The following is a 15,192-nucleotide window of genomic DNA, read 5'->3' as shown; positions in this document are numbered from 1 at the left end:
ACACACATAGTTTTTTAGTTCACGCAAAACAAAACAAAAAAGATTTTTTATAAAAAATATTAAACTCACGACATATATCTTATTACACTTCTAATTTCTATAACTCACCCACTGTAACTTTAAATAAAAACATAAATAGAACATTGTATGTTATCCCTACCTCATCATCTTATTATTTCGATGCCCAGGTTACACGGAGCCGTCACAGAAACTCCTTTTCTCTTCTTAACTCTATCGGTTCCTAGGCAGTTACTTTACTGTTGCGCGCCTCTACATTTCCCCTTGTCTTTTTCCATGAGGCTTAAGTCTTTTGTAACTAATGATCGATATTGGAACGGGTAGCCTGGGTAGCAGACTATTACAACTTTATAACGAGTGGCTGTATTAGTGTTTATGACGTCAATCAATGATGTCATAAAGCCTGGATAGCACACGGTGCGGTAACCCATGGTGTCACCATGTCAGGTACTTCATGGTATCACCATCTAATGTATCTTATGGTTTTGCCTTCTTAAGCAACTCGGTGTCAGCAGTTCAGGTAACTGATATTTTTTAACTGTCACCATTTGAGATTTCTTTGGGTGTCACAAGACTAGGTAAAGCATGAATTCACTACTTCAGGTCACAAGGTGAGGTAATTCAAGGTGTCGTTGGTTGAGATAATTCATGGTGTCATGTCATGATAATTCACAATCTAAACGAGTAAGGTTATTCAGTGTCAGCAAGTGAGGTTACTAAACTGTCATAATGTGAGATACCTCAGTGTCACCATATGAAATACCTCAGTGTCACCATTTGAGATACATCAGTGTCACCATTTGAGATATCTCAGTGTCAACATCTGAGATACCTCAGTGTCACAGTAATTACTGACACCCGTCCCCCTTAAACTTACAGAAATGTTTCAAATATTCTTTAACGTCTGTACCTGTACAGTGTACAGATATGAAGACTAGAAGCCAAATACGTAACCTACCAAGTCATTCAAGGTTTTGAAACAAGTGTATTCGTCTTTCTATTAAGGTCAATAGCTTTATTACTGCCCTGTGTCAGGATTGGCACTTCAGATCAATGGCTGTTTCTACACTACACTGCACACTCTTGAAAGGATTACGCTCTGTTTTAGTTTTTTTTTCAAACAAGTATGAATAATCGATAGTACAGCATGTAATTTTAAGGTTGATATGGATAATGTTTGAACATATCCAGGCATTTCTATTTTAGCCGACCAATAATATCATTTTTGTTTTATAATTATAGTCGAGCGCTTGCTTGCTTATTTATTTATTTAGCATTATTTAGCATTCAACTTTTCCAAATGGTTAACTATCCCGGTGGCTGAAGTGGTTACCCAATATATGTCTTTTATTCGTGGCTTGGGTTAAATTTCTTTTTAGGTTTAGGCATTAGGGTTAGGGTTAGTTTTTGGTGCCAGGGTTAGGCTTTAAGCATTACTGTTAGGCATTAGGGATCAGGGTTAGGGATAATGTCAGATCTAATTACAAATAGACATATATAAGAGTACATGTTGTACAAGTAGAGGAATTACAGAATCACAGAACGAAATGCTTCGTTTTAATTGGTCTGTGTACAAACAGGTTTCCTACCACTATTTGTAGTGGGGGGGGGGGAGGTTACATCGTTATGGAGAGTGGGTGACAACGTGTGGGGTGAAAGGTTTATACTATGAGGAGGAAGTGGGGTAAGACTGTGTGGGGAATGCGTGGGGCATTGAATGGGGAAGAAGGTCGACAGTATGTGGGGAATGGGGAGACACTTATTGGGGAAGAAGGTCGACACTGTGTGGGGAATGGGGAAACACAAATTGGGGAAGAAGTTTGACCGTATAAGGGGAATGGGGAAACACAAATTGGGGAAGAAGGTCGACAGTATATGGGGAATGGGGAGACACAAATTGAGGAAGAAGGTCGACAGTATAAGGGGAATGGGGAAACACAAATTGGGGAAGAAGGTTGACACTATATGGGGAATGGGGAGACACAAATTGGGGAAGAAGGTCGACACTATGTTGGGAATGGGGAGACACTAATTGGGGAAGAAGATCGACACTATGTGATATAAGGGACGTGACTACTGACCTATTATATTTTTGTAACTTTAATATTGTATCAGTTTTTCTGATAGTTTCAATTTGTTTTATATCGCTAGACGAGGACATTTTACTGAACCTATTTTAGTTAAACCAATAACTCTAATTAATGTGCATTATCATGGTGCGCAGGTGTTAGGAGCATATTCACGAGTCATATTTGCCTGAGCATAAAATTGTGTGGTAGATTAATAGAGTGAGACTTTTTGAGGATTAAGTGGGATAAGAGCTAGGCTAACTGTCATGTGTACGCTATATATACCGTTAATTTGAAGTCAGTCCACAGCATTTTCGAGCTCTTGTGACCAACCGTATCTGCAAATTCTCTAAAATATTTCTGATATTGATTTTTCATTTACAAAATCAATTTTTAGCTTGGCTTATAGGATTAAAAGATTAAGTGTTTTTTTTATTAATTATTTTTTTTTTACTTTGTACTGTAAGTTAACGGTGGATAAAGTTAATAAAAAAATCCATTCTGAATTTATTTACTTTTTCGTTTTGATAAAATGCGCATGTAATATGCCACGGTTACATTTTAAACATAAATTTAGTGACGGTGAACATAAGAATGTAGAGAGAACTTTTAAAATTTTGTTTTCTTATATTAACACTGAAATATTGTGTTTGATTGAATAATGTGCTCTATGCTATTATGTTTTATCAAGACATTGTGAAACGCATTAATTAGAAAATACATTTCCATGTAAAAGGCTAAAACCATAGCTGGCTAATACTCTCGCATTCAATCTTAAATGTCCGTCTTGATTTAATTAAACACAAATCATATTTCTTTTCCTGAAGTAAAACCCTTGATTTTCAATTGCGTTCGGAAGATATTCAAGGTGTATTCTAATATGGATCTGATGGATAAGGTGGATTGGATTGTAAATTCAAGGTGAATAAGGTGGATGAGGAAAGATTTGAAAATGAAGAGGGTAAGTATCTTTGATATTAAAAAGAAAAATGTACTTTGATCTCAGCATCAAGTAATTATAACTCAAGTCATTGTTTCTTAAATAATGTTAGTAATTTGCACGATTTTTATTTGTTTTTAGTATTAGCTTTAGTGTATGATAAAGATAAGAATTTACTGTCACGTTTCCGCGTCTTACCTCAAAACTTCTAAATTCTCAAAATTTTAAAATGCTCAGAAGGCACAATTTTAAAATTCTCAAAATTTTGAAAAGCTCAAAATATCAAAGACCTCAAGATTTCAAAGAGCTCACAATATCAAAGAGCTCAAGATTTCAAAGAGCTCAAAATTTTAAAATGCTAAAAAAATTTGAATGCTTAAAATACTTAAATTTCTAAATGCTCATGGGTTTAAAATGCTCGAAACTGCATAACGCTCTAATTTTTATAATTTGCTTAAAATTACAAGATGTTCAAAATACTCCAGTCAAAATTTTAGCAAATGTATCACATGAAGAAATATCAGAGGTGAATTGGGTGACACAAATATACGTTTGTTAGAGATTAATTTTAATTTCAATATAATTTCAACTCAGCACTAACTTCCTATCACATTGAGCCATTTAGGGCTACTGCCGAAGATTAAAATAAATTTTCAAGTCGCTGTACTAGTAGTTGAGAAACTGATGAGCATCTTTATTGGGCAATGTGTTAAACGAACAGAAACTCACCTGAAGAACTGGGTCAAGCTGAAAGTTGGGGCGCTATTGTTTTTGCTGTCCTCGTAAAGAGGTAAAACTAAATAGACTAAGTATTTTTGTGTTTATATTTTTTTTAACAAGTAACAGTTAAAATATATTTAACAGGTTGCAAGTAGCTATAGTTTCCTTCAAAAACGAGTATGCTGGGTTTAGATATGGAGTCGGGCTTTTGAGGAGTTTGGAAAGACGGGCATGTGAAGCGGGGAGGGTGAGAATAAGTTGGAGTAATTAATGTCAGATTTCTTGCAAGATGTTAACAATAGGCTAGTCAGTTTTTTTTTTCAGATTTAAAATTTTTAGCAGTATAATGGGGGTGGTAGTTGTATTGTATGACAGAGATGGTTTGTTGGGGTTCTGGGTGTGGAGTATTTAAAGTGGAATGTTTGGGTTTAGGTGATTCATGCGCGCTTTTGTACGAACCTCCTGCAATCGATCACAAATTGTCGGCCGAGTCGCATTAAACAGTGGGGACTATTTTAGCAGCTACACATAAAACCGATAAACCGATTTTTTTTACGCATGAGTGGCACTTACAATGAACTTGCAGTCTGCCACGTCGCGGTGCCAAACTTGCAGGCATACCTGGCGGGCTATCGATTTGAAGGTTCCAGGAACGTCCACTAGGTAGACATCTTGCACGAAAACTGTCTGAGCTTAAACATAGCTTACTTTTTGAATCAATGTGTCTTGATAAAAATATATAAGGGACTGAGTGTAATATATGGATAAAATGTTTATAACTTCTCATTTGTGATATTAGTTTATTCATTGTTAAGGAACTCTGTTTAAAAGTTTTAAAATATCTTCAATTTTTTGTAAACGTAATAAATGTAGGATTTTCTGAAACACTTTTATCGTCTCAGTTGTTGAATTCTTATTGTTTAGTGGCGTAATCCTCAAATCAAATATTGATAAAAAAATTATTTTGTCAGCAGTTAACTTTTTTTAAAAATGTACAATAATTCTTAAAACTGCTTTAACGCTAAATATGAGGAGTAAATTCGAGAAAAGTTATAATGATTTATGTTCAAAAAATTGAGTGTGGGCTGTTTAAAAAAATATTTGGACAAATATTTTATTAATGTTTTACGGTTTTTATTCTTGTTTTTTGTTTTGTTTTTTGTGGTAGTTATCCAAGCCAAACGACAAGATGAAGACACCTATGTTGTTCAGTGGGTTTGGCACACATAATGTGACGAAGTGGTGGATTCTAAAAATGACGGTAAGGATTTCGCACTGAATTGTGGTCCGCCATTTTTTCCTTAAGTGATTGTAACGCCATCTATGAGAACGATTACTGGGGATACTTCATAGTTGAATTGTTTATGTGCTCAGAAATATCATCACAATCATTTACATACATTTTCAAAGTGATTAAAAATGATGTTTAAGATTTTTTTAAATAAATGATAAAATGATTTATAAATAATCAGCATATATTTTATTCCGTTTTCTTTATTATCAGTTTTTCATAATTTCCGTTACGAAATTATTGCATCATTGTTGTTGATCAGGCGCTCAAAGCGGAACAACATTGGCACTGCCGGCTTTTCTCACAACCACCGTAGAAAAAACGAGTATCGATAATTAATAGATCTATACGTATGTAACTCAAATGAAGTATTTTGTAAAATACAGTGTGTGCAATAAAATTTATTAGAAATAGATTAATATTTATTTTTTCCTGCGGAAGTGCTGTAGCTTTCGAATATTAGGAGAAAATAATGACCGGAGATTGACCAAGATTCACGGCTTGTCTTGATCGGAGGATAATAAAGTTTCAACTTTACGCCTACATACCAGGACTCCAGGTTTTTCGTGGTCTGATGGGAAAATAATTTTCTTCTTTGTTCCTCCATAACAAGACTAGATTTTTTTCGTCTAATTGGAAAATAATTTTCCTTTAATTAAGCTTCTCCATATCAAGAATCCATGTTTTTCTAGGTTGATAGAAAGAGATATTTTTCCCCATACTCCTACATACAAAAACTCAAAATTGTGGTTGTTCTTATAGCAAAAGCTTTGTCCTCTGTGCCAAGACTCCCAGTTATTCTTGGTCTAAAGGCGAAAGAATTGTGTGTGCTTCTTAACACCAACACTCAGGGTTTTTCATAGTCTACTGGCGAAAACATTTTCTCCTATGCTCGTCCAAATCAAGACTATATTTTGTTCTCGGTCTGATGGCGAAAGAATTGTCTTATGTGCTCCTACACACCAAGACTTCAGGCTTTACTTGGACTGAAAGGAGAAGCAATTTCCTTCTTGCTTCTCAACACCAAGACTCCAAGTTGTGTTTTTTTTTGCCTGTGTGCTAAAAAATATGTGTGTGCTCCATTATTCCAATATTACAGGAATTGTTCTTATCTAATGGCAAATAATTTTCGTCTTTGCTCTTTTATACCAAGATACTAGTTTTGTCTTGAACTCATTGAAAAGGAATATTCTTCTGTGCTTCTCCATACGAGGACCTCACGTTTTTTTTGGTTTGATTGCAAAAGCATATACATCTTTGCACCTCCATACCAATACAAAATGTTCTTCTTAGTTGGGTGATAAAAAAATTCATATTTCAATCTCCATACCAAGGCTTATTCTGATGGCAAAAGAATGTAATTTGTTTTGTTCTTACATACAGGGTTTTCTTGGTCTAGTGGCAAAATAATTTTCTTCTGAGTTTCTGTGAGGTTGAGACTGATAGAAAAAGATATTAACTCAGTGCTTCTCAATACCAAGACTGACGCTTTTTCTTGGACTGATAAGAAATGTTCCCATTGCTCTTCCAAATCAAGAATCTAGGTTTTTCTTGTCTTATGGCAAGAGAGCTTTTTCTTTTCTCCACTACACCTAATTAACATTTTCATCTGATTGGAGAAGAATTTTCCATTAAGCTAATGACAGTTTTATCCATTCCCCTCTATTCAAAAGCTCGAAACCAAAACCCAAACCTATTCTCAACTCTAGACCTAAATCTTAACCTAATCCTAACCTTAAGAAAAAGCCTAAACCTCAGCCTAAAACTAAAACTAAACCCAGACCTAACCCCGACCCTGGACATATTATACTAAAGAAAATAAGAATACAAACTAAAGAAAGCCTCGTTAACCTTAGCCATAGCCACAGCCCTAACCCTAGCCCTAGCCCCAGCCCTAGCTCTAGCCTAGCACTGCACTAACGCTGACCTATTTTACCCTACCCTACCCTAACCATAGACCGAGTCCTAGTCCTAGTCCTAGCCCTAGCCCTAGCACTAGCCCTAGCTCTAGCCCTAGCCCTAGCCCTAGCCCTAGCTCTAGCCCTAACCCTAACTCTAACCCTAACACTAATCCTAGCCCTAGCCCTAGCCCTAGCCCTAGTCCTAGTCCTAGTCCTAGTCTTAGTCCTAGCCCTAGCCCTAGCCCTAGCCCTAGCCCTAGCCCTAGCCCTAGCCCTAGCCCTAGCCCTAGCCCTAGCCCTAGCCCTAGCCCTAGCCCTAGCCCTAGCCCTAGCCCTAGCTCTAGCCCTAGCCTTAGGCTTAGCCTTAGCCTTAGCCTTAGCCCTAGCTCTAGCCCTAGCCTTAGCCTTAGCCTTAGCCTTAGCCTTAGCCCTAGCCCTAGCCCTAGTCCTAGCCCTAGCCCTAGCCATATCACTAGCCCTAGCCCTAACCCTACCCTAGCCCTACCCTAGCCCTAGTCTTAGCCCTACCCTTGCCCAACCTAAATCCACAATAACCCTTAGTGTAACCTGAGCTATGATCGGATGGGGGGGGGGGGGCGGAGGGGTAATGTCAGACTGGGTGAAAGGTAATTGACAGGGGTAATTACTCTGGGTAATGTCCGGGGGGATGTCCGTGAATGTCCAGGGGGTAATGTCCTGCTTCCGTGTGAAAAGCACTGCGTTTCGGTCTAGACAGACTGACGACTGACGAGGAAGTGAGTTAAATAAAAGCTTGTAAAAACTTTTCTTCTTTAAACAGTTTCCTAAACATCATTGTTTTGTGGTTTGTTATGGTTGATTTATATGGTGTCTATAGTTAAGTTGTATCACGTCATATAAGGGGGTCAATCAAATTATTTTTTATTACATGCACCCTAATAACCACAATGTCAAGAAAGAAATTCGGAAAACAAAAGAACTTTCTCAACAACAAGAAAAAAGAATAGTTCAACATTGTTGTTTCAGTTTACAAATAGATCTACCCCTAACAGGATGTCGTATGCGACGAGTAATGTTCTTGTAATTGGGAACGCAATAACAAAAATGATATATATATATATATATATATATATATATATATATATATATATATATATATATACTATATATTTAATATATATTTTATACTCACGAAATTTCCGTTGTTTATCCTCAGGATGAAAGCTACAGAGAAAATGGCATATGTAAGTTTAAACCTCAACATATATATATATATATATATATATATATATATATATATATATATATATATATATATATATATATATATATATATATATATATATATATATAATGAAGTTACATACCTTATCAAAGTATAGAAATGCTGCGTATAATTTATATCTAAGTCATAACGTACTGTGCATGGGTGAATAGGCTAGATGCCCAAAACCTACTGAACATTCTAATCCCCAACCCTCACTCAATATTTGAAAACTTTAAAGTTGCCGTATGTCTTTAGAATGACATCTACTGTGGATCAACAGTCAATAGTACATTCTCATTGGTAACATTTATGCTTAAATCTAAGAACAAGAATTCAAATTGTACCAATGCAATTAGATCACTTCCCTTTAACTTATACCATTAACTATTGATTGGTGATGGTGGGCGGGGGGCGGGGGGTTGAACATAGAATGACTAAGACAATACTAAACTTTTAAAACGATTATTAGATAAGATTTGGTGGTGTTTTCTGGGTAGGGCTAAAGTCTGTTTTTTTAAGAGCCCTTTTATAGTAAAAACGGTTGTGGGCCATTATAGTGGTTCTTAATGATTTAAGTAGGTGGTTAGAGTAAATCTTATGATGGAAGTGGTCCCTTAAACTGGTCCTTTATGTTAAAGGTTGAAGTGGGGCATTATAGTTGACCTTCAATATAATTGTTGAAGAGGGCCTTTGGCTCTTTATGGTATAATTGAGGTCACACTCCAAGAGGGGAGGGGGGGGGGATTAATTTTATGACGATGTGTGATGACGGGGAGGGGGGTAGATATTTTTAAAAAAGTAATGTTAGGGACTGAGTTTTAGTCGTTATTTTGCGTTTTAGAAAATTGTTTTAGTTAATTATTATAGGAATTCATTAAAATTATAAATATTATCGATTAGTTAGAAAAAACGTAAATTATAATTTTGTGGTGGGTGTAGGCTGAGGTGTGATGTCATTTCACAGGGGGGGTCTGGGTTTTTTGTGACGAGGTGTGACGGAGGGTAGTATGGAGGTAAAAATGTACAAAAAAAAGCGTGTCATTTGTGGATGGTCCTTAAGTGGAAGTGGGTCATTATAATGACCACTGATGGTAGAAGCGGGTCATTATAATGGCCTCTGATGGTGGACGTGAAAGTAGATCGTTATAGTGGCGGTTGATCGCTTTGTTTAAGTAGGTTCAGTGATGAGGTCAAACACTACCAATGCAACAATTAAAGCCGACACACTCTCCCAAAGAAACTGGTACCTAATTTCAACGTGATGGCTAATAGGGCCCTTTAAAAAGCGGTGCATCGGTTTCTGTGACTCCGAAATATAAAGGGATGACGTGGCCATGCTTGGTCAGCTTTATTTTCCTTGTCATTCTAGTTTTCACTTATGCGAGCTACCTAGCACAACGTCTCTTCTTAATATATATTTTAAATATAATATCATTCTTTTAATGACCTTTATTTGTTAATGATTATATAAGTCTATCTTAAAATATTATTTTACATCACAGGTTGCATTTTTTTTCGCGGTTGGCGTTTTTGTCTCAAACGTCGAAGCCAGCTGCCATAGCGGCACATTTGAGCAAAATGGAGAATGTTTACCGTGCCCCATCGGCACATTTATCTACGATGATGACCATCGTTTGCGAAAATGTTATCCTAAATGTCAAAATAAAACAACAACTCACTGCCAAAAACAAGGTATATTTTGAAATTTAATATGTTTCGTGCTTGAACAAAACAAAATTGTTGTAGGAGTTAACTAGTAATCGTTATCTACACTCAGCTGTATTAAAGTCATGCATTTTTAAAAATTATACCCAGCTTTCTTTAGATACTCCTACTTGTAATTGGCGCTAGTTATCCTTTCCTATCCTAAATAATAGTGCTCCATGGTTGTTCATACGTATCCTTAGGTGTACAGTTAATCTTACGTATCCTTAGATGTAGTTAGTTCTCCTTTTGTGTGTTGAATTGGTATTGCTCATTTCTTCTTCCCCATGGTTATTTTTAGTAGAGTTACATTGTAGTCGCATTCTAGTTATCCTTCCTTGTCTTTAATGTGTCCTTAGAAAGTCAGCCATCTAAGGAGAGTCGTATGTTTGTCAGGATGTGTAAAAAATGTTTTTTAAACAATTTTTTTATTTTATTGGCCAATTGTGAAAACGTGATACGTTTTCCCACTTTAATCCAGCGGTCTCAAAAACGTATTGATCTTCTTTATAAAATCTTTACCTTTTTATAGTAGTTTCAAGTCTACTACAAAATAGGAACTCTTATTTGATATTAACTGAATGAATAGGCTACTTTTCACGAAGACAACTAGGAAGACGATTATACGCCCGTTGTTTCATCAGCAATAAAATACTAGTGGGCCCTTCTTTCTTATCAAATCTGCTGTTAAACATCTACGTCGATGTAAGTGGAGGGGGAGGGGGTCACTGATAAAAGTATATATTTTCAATCAAAAGAAATGTTATTTCCTTGGGGTGGGGTAGGGGTGGTAGTCGTGTTTCTTCCCCCCACCCTCCCTCCCGAAAAGATGCTTGAGGTAAAGTTTGGTCCATATTTTCAGTTGGTTCCTTTTATGTTTTGGAGTTAGCTTAAGGTTAACAGCTGACGTAGGTTTTGAAGACTTGAAAAAATGATATATTTCATATGATTAGTCTTTATGACTTTCAAAACTCTCCATTGTTTATTTCAACATTTAACACAAATCAGTTTAAAATTAATGTGTATAATTATTTAGCCTATGCTAATTTTGACAGAATTCTACGGTGAACAAATTGGGAACGAGTTCAGGGTGATTTGCCAAGTCACCACTTATCCTCGTGCTGTTGTAATGTTTAAGGCACGGGTTCCCAACCTGGGGGTCGCGAAGGGCTTTCTAGGGGGTCGCCAACTGGTATACTAAACCTTAGTAATTTGAAACAAAACATATATATTTAGAAGAATTTTTGAAATTTGGCTTTACTAACATCACTGGAAAGGGAATAGAGAAGAAGCAAAGCGTACTGTACAAAGTTGTTCTCAGTCACGAGTTTATGAAATCTTCAAAACTAAAACGTCATTTGACACCTAAAAAGATATGGAGTTCTTTCGCTGGTATGAAGCTAGTTGAAAACGTCAGAGACTTGATCGAACAGGAAGTTTTCACCAAGGAAACACAGCATTACTGCAAGCATCACATGAAGTCACGACCCAAAATGCCAAGCAAAAAAAAAACACAATAGGAGAAAATCTCATCAAACGCTGCATGTTGAAGATGGTGAAGTTAATTCTTACATGTCCGTAAATGTTAAATAACACATTTTTATTGAAATCAAGCTTTCACCATTGTTTGCTTTTCAAGTTGATAAATCAACAGACGCGAGTTCGTGTTTGCAGTTGCTGGTCTTTGTCTATATTCATTCAGATGATAGTAAAGAAGAGTTGCTCTTTTGTGAAGATAGCATGGAGAAAATAAATACGTTTTTTTTTAAAAATTGGATGATTAAAATGGGTTAAAACGGCTGTGAGGGTTTGTACGGATGGTCCACCATCTATGTTTAGGTCAAAATCGGGCTTTCAGAAAGCAGAAAAGATTTAGCTCCCTAACCACTGCCGTGACCAATCGCCATCAAGACTCCATTGCTAGTATAAGTCGTAAATTATATAAAATGTGGAGCCTTCAAAGAACTGAGCAAAGACCTGAATAAAGATCACGAGGTTCTGCTCTTCTACACTACAGTGCGCTGGCTGTCAAACGAATTGTTGTGAATCGTGTTTTTGAATTGAAATCTGAAATCAAATTGTTCTTGGAAATGCAAAGGAAACAAGACGTTTTGGTATACTTAAAACGACATAGAGTGGTTGGAGAGAGTATCATACCTAGAAGTTGTGTTCGAACATCAACATAAGCATAACCTGAAGCTTCAGGGAAAATGAACGAATATTATCACTTTCCATGATAATATCGGGGCATTTTTATCAAAGCTGCAAAATCGGCGAAGAAAATAAACCTTGGAAATATTGTAAATTTTAGAAACTCTGCAGTGTGGTACATGAATCTTATTGTGAGATAATTAAAATTTTGAAAGAAGAAATTTCTGGGCATCTTGAATCTATTGAAAACGAACTGCAGCGCTATTTCTCTGAGCTAAAAAGAATCTTCATTGACGCATTATCCACGTGTAGTATTAACCATTTATATCCAAACGTAAAATTGATTGACTTTTCGAGAATATAATTTTATTTTGAACACTATTTTTCGATTAAAAACAAAATTAAGATAATGATAATGATAGCGACATAGGTTGGCGTTAAAAAAAAAAATACTTTAAAAAAATTTAACTTAGTCATGGTATTAAAACAGTTATCAAGAGTAGTTCATATTGAAAGTCTACTAGAAAATCTTATTTTAGTGCTTATTGATTTCCATACTAATTTCGGCTTTTTAATTCTATGGGGGTCGCGGGTCACTTAATTTTTATAAAAGGGGGTCGCCACTCGAAAAAGGTTGGGAACCACTGGTTTAAGGGATCTAAACGGGTAGGGAAAGCTGAGCGGAATGAGAGGAACTTAAAGCCTTCACTTGTTCTCGAGCTTCTGATTGGGTGTGGAGAACTGCTCAAGTCGTTCAAGTGTCAGGCAGTGTATGATGATCGTAATGAAACCCGTAAGCTGGATCAACAATTCATCCGGACCTACGAGAAGCTTTGTTACAGTAGGTTTTACAGCTTTGTTTAATGTTGAAATTTTTTAATAGTTTCTTTATATGTGTTCTGTTGGTTTGTTTGTTTGATATTTTGTTTATTTTTTTCGGATGGGGAGAATAAATGGGTAAAAAAAGCGTCTTGAAATGATTAATGAATTAGCTTTTTATGCTTTCAGTGTGTGGGGGGGGGGGGGTGCACTTCATTAGAGCTATATTATATTTTAGTTTTGAGCTTATATGCTTTTTTTTTTAGGAATATGAATTTAAACCTGAATACAATGCTGTTGTTTTTTTTTGTAAAGTAAGTCTGTTAAAGCAATACGTTAGTTTTTTTTGGGATTTCTGGGTTGATGAGGAAAAAAACATCAACTAAATGTGACAGCCAAGTAAAATATTGTATTTGCGAAATTTCCGGAAAGCAATAATTTTCTTTGCGATTTTTCCCCCAGTGTTTTTTTTTCTATTTCTGGGTACCGTTCCAAAATTGGCGATACAAAAAATTAAATAAATTATAAGATATCTGATTTTCTGTTATTTAATTAATTTAGTTGAAAATACGGTGTGTTTTATGCATACTATTAATTTCAGCATTAAACTCCACAGTGCACAAGTTAACCACTCCAGACACCGTTGAGTTATTTGCTGTACAAAACAGTGGGACTGCTGTTTCATGTGTAGACATCCTTCCATATGTGTGTACAGCCTTACTTGTGTTTGTTATGCTTCGAATGTGTTGAAGAGTTAAGACAATCGTCACCCAGTTTTTAAAGTGCCTAGTATTTGGGAAGGAGTGTTTGGGGGGGGGGGGTCATTCATTTATGATGTCCACTAGGAAATAAAGATAGGCCTCAATGCAACTGCTCTGGGTTACATGTCAGGGGAGGGGGGTATTTTCTTTTTTTAATTAACCAATTGGGTGTATGTGGATTTCTTGTAAACAAGATTGTTTCTACAATTACCTTTTTTAAAAATGTTAAAATGTCTTCGTTATCATTAAAAAATATATCTTCCATTAGTTTATGGTAAGAAAATTCCTTTATATTTATAGCATGAAATGATGATAATGTTATTGTTGTTTAAAATCATACTTCTGGTAAATCAAAATTGTTAGCTGTAGTGACAATCGAGCAATACTTTGGGTGACCTAAATGGGTATTGATGTAAAAATATGTGTTATCTCCCGTATATTTGGCTGAATTACTGCTACTATTGTACCATCCTTACTTTTGATTTTTGAAATGTGTCTGTTTAGTGAGATTTTGGGCTCAGTGGTTTTAATAAAATCAATTGTTCTGTAAAAATTGTTTGTAATCATTTTATTTCAGAGTCAAACCAAAACTGGTAGAAAGTATGAGCAATTTTAACTAAAAATATTCAAATAAAATCTCCAGCATTAAAATGTAGCATTATTAATAAATTGTAAGACATAATTCATAAACCTTTATTATGTTTTCTTGATGAAACTACTTCACTTTAAACATGAGCATGGATAAACATTTTGTAATATACTAAATTTTAATTAATACAGAGTATAAATACATTTTGTAGGCAAAATACATTTTTAAAATATTTTTCTACAGAATACTGGTTTTTAAGTGTAATACACTACAATATCAAAGCATCACCACCATACAGCCAGTAGTGTAGATACAGTGGTATGAATCATAAGTGATACATTTATCCTAAAATATAATTACATAATAAAAAGAGAAAGTCAGTTTCTTTCATACATTGACAACAATTATTGGTTTACTAAAATATTATTAGAAGAAATGCAGCAAAGTTTGAGTAGGACGGATAAGTAATGATCCCAAATTTTTATAAAGCTGAACAATACCTGAACAATACATGATTAATTTAAAAATCTTTAATACCATTCGAATGTTGCATTATAAGTGAATTTTTTTTTGTGCAGCTTTTTTGTGAGGTATTTTTATCTGCAATTTAATTCAAAAAGTGTTTGTTTTGAGGGGGATAACCAAGATGCGACTAACTATATCATGAATTTTGTATTATTCAAATTATTTTTTTTCATACTTAACTTTTATAGCTGTTGAAATGAAGTTGGTTTTACAATACAGAAAGTATGAGAAATGTGAGGTTGATTTTTTATAATGTAAAACAAAGTAAAAAATATGCAGTAAATTTTACGCTGTAAAGTTGAATATAGAGAGTAAAATATTTGAGGTAGATTTTACGATATTATTTAATGTAATATAGAAAATAAAAAATGTGGGTGTCGTTTTACTGTGTTATAGTGCTTCCAATTTACTTAACAAATGTTTATATAATACATTTATGATACATTCTACTTTCTCAT

At 35.1% G+C, this 15,192-nt stretch overlaps 1 protein-coding gene and 1 long non-coding RNA gene across 2 annotated transcripts; both read left to right on the top strand.

The window, feature by feature from the left end:
• Positions 1-4,774: 4,774 nt before the first annotated feature.
• Positions 4,775-11,071, top strand: LOC131951887 (uncharacterized). The gene is made up of 4 exons (XR_009388457.1): positions 4,775-5,008; positions 8,135-8,162; positions 9,688-9,877; positions 10,945-11,071. It is a non-coding gene; the product is annotated as an uncharacterized LOC131951887 (long non-coding RNA).
• Positions 11,072-12,219: 1,148 nt separating this feature from the next.
• On the top strand, positions 12,220-13,655 carry LOC131951889 (uncharacterized). Its single transcript, XM_059314309.1, has 3 exons — positions 12,220-12,231; positions 12,674-12,881; positions 13,476-13,655. Exons 1-3 carry the CDS (start codon positions 12,220-12,222, stop codon positions 13,607-13,609), a joined length of 354 nt encoding a protein of 117 aa, XP_059170292.1. The 3' UTR covers positions 13,610-13,655.
• The last annotated feature ends 1,537 nt before the right edge of the window (positions 13,656-15,192 follow it).

This window comes from Physella acuta, unplaced genomic scaffold, assembly GCF_028476545.2.
Source record: "Physella acuta isolate Inbredline_101_S28 unplaced genomic scaffold, ASM2847654v3 ptg000837l, whole genome shotgun sequence".
Lineage (NCBI taxonomy): Eukaryota > Metazoa > Mollusca > Gastropoda > Physidae > Physella > Physella acuta.
Note: the sequence above shows the minus strand (reverse complement) of the source record. Positions and strands in the feature narration are given on the sequence as shown.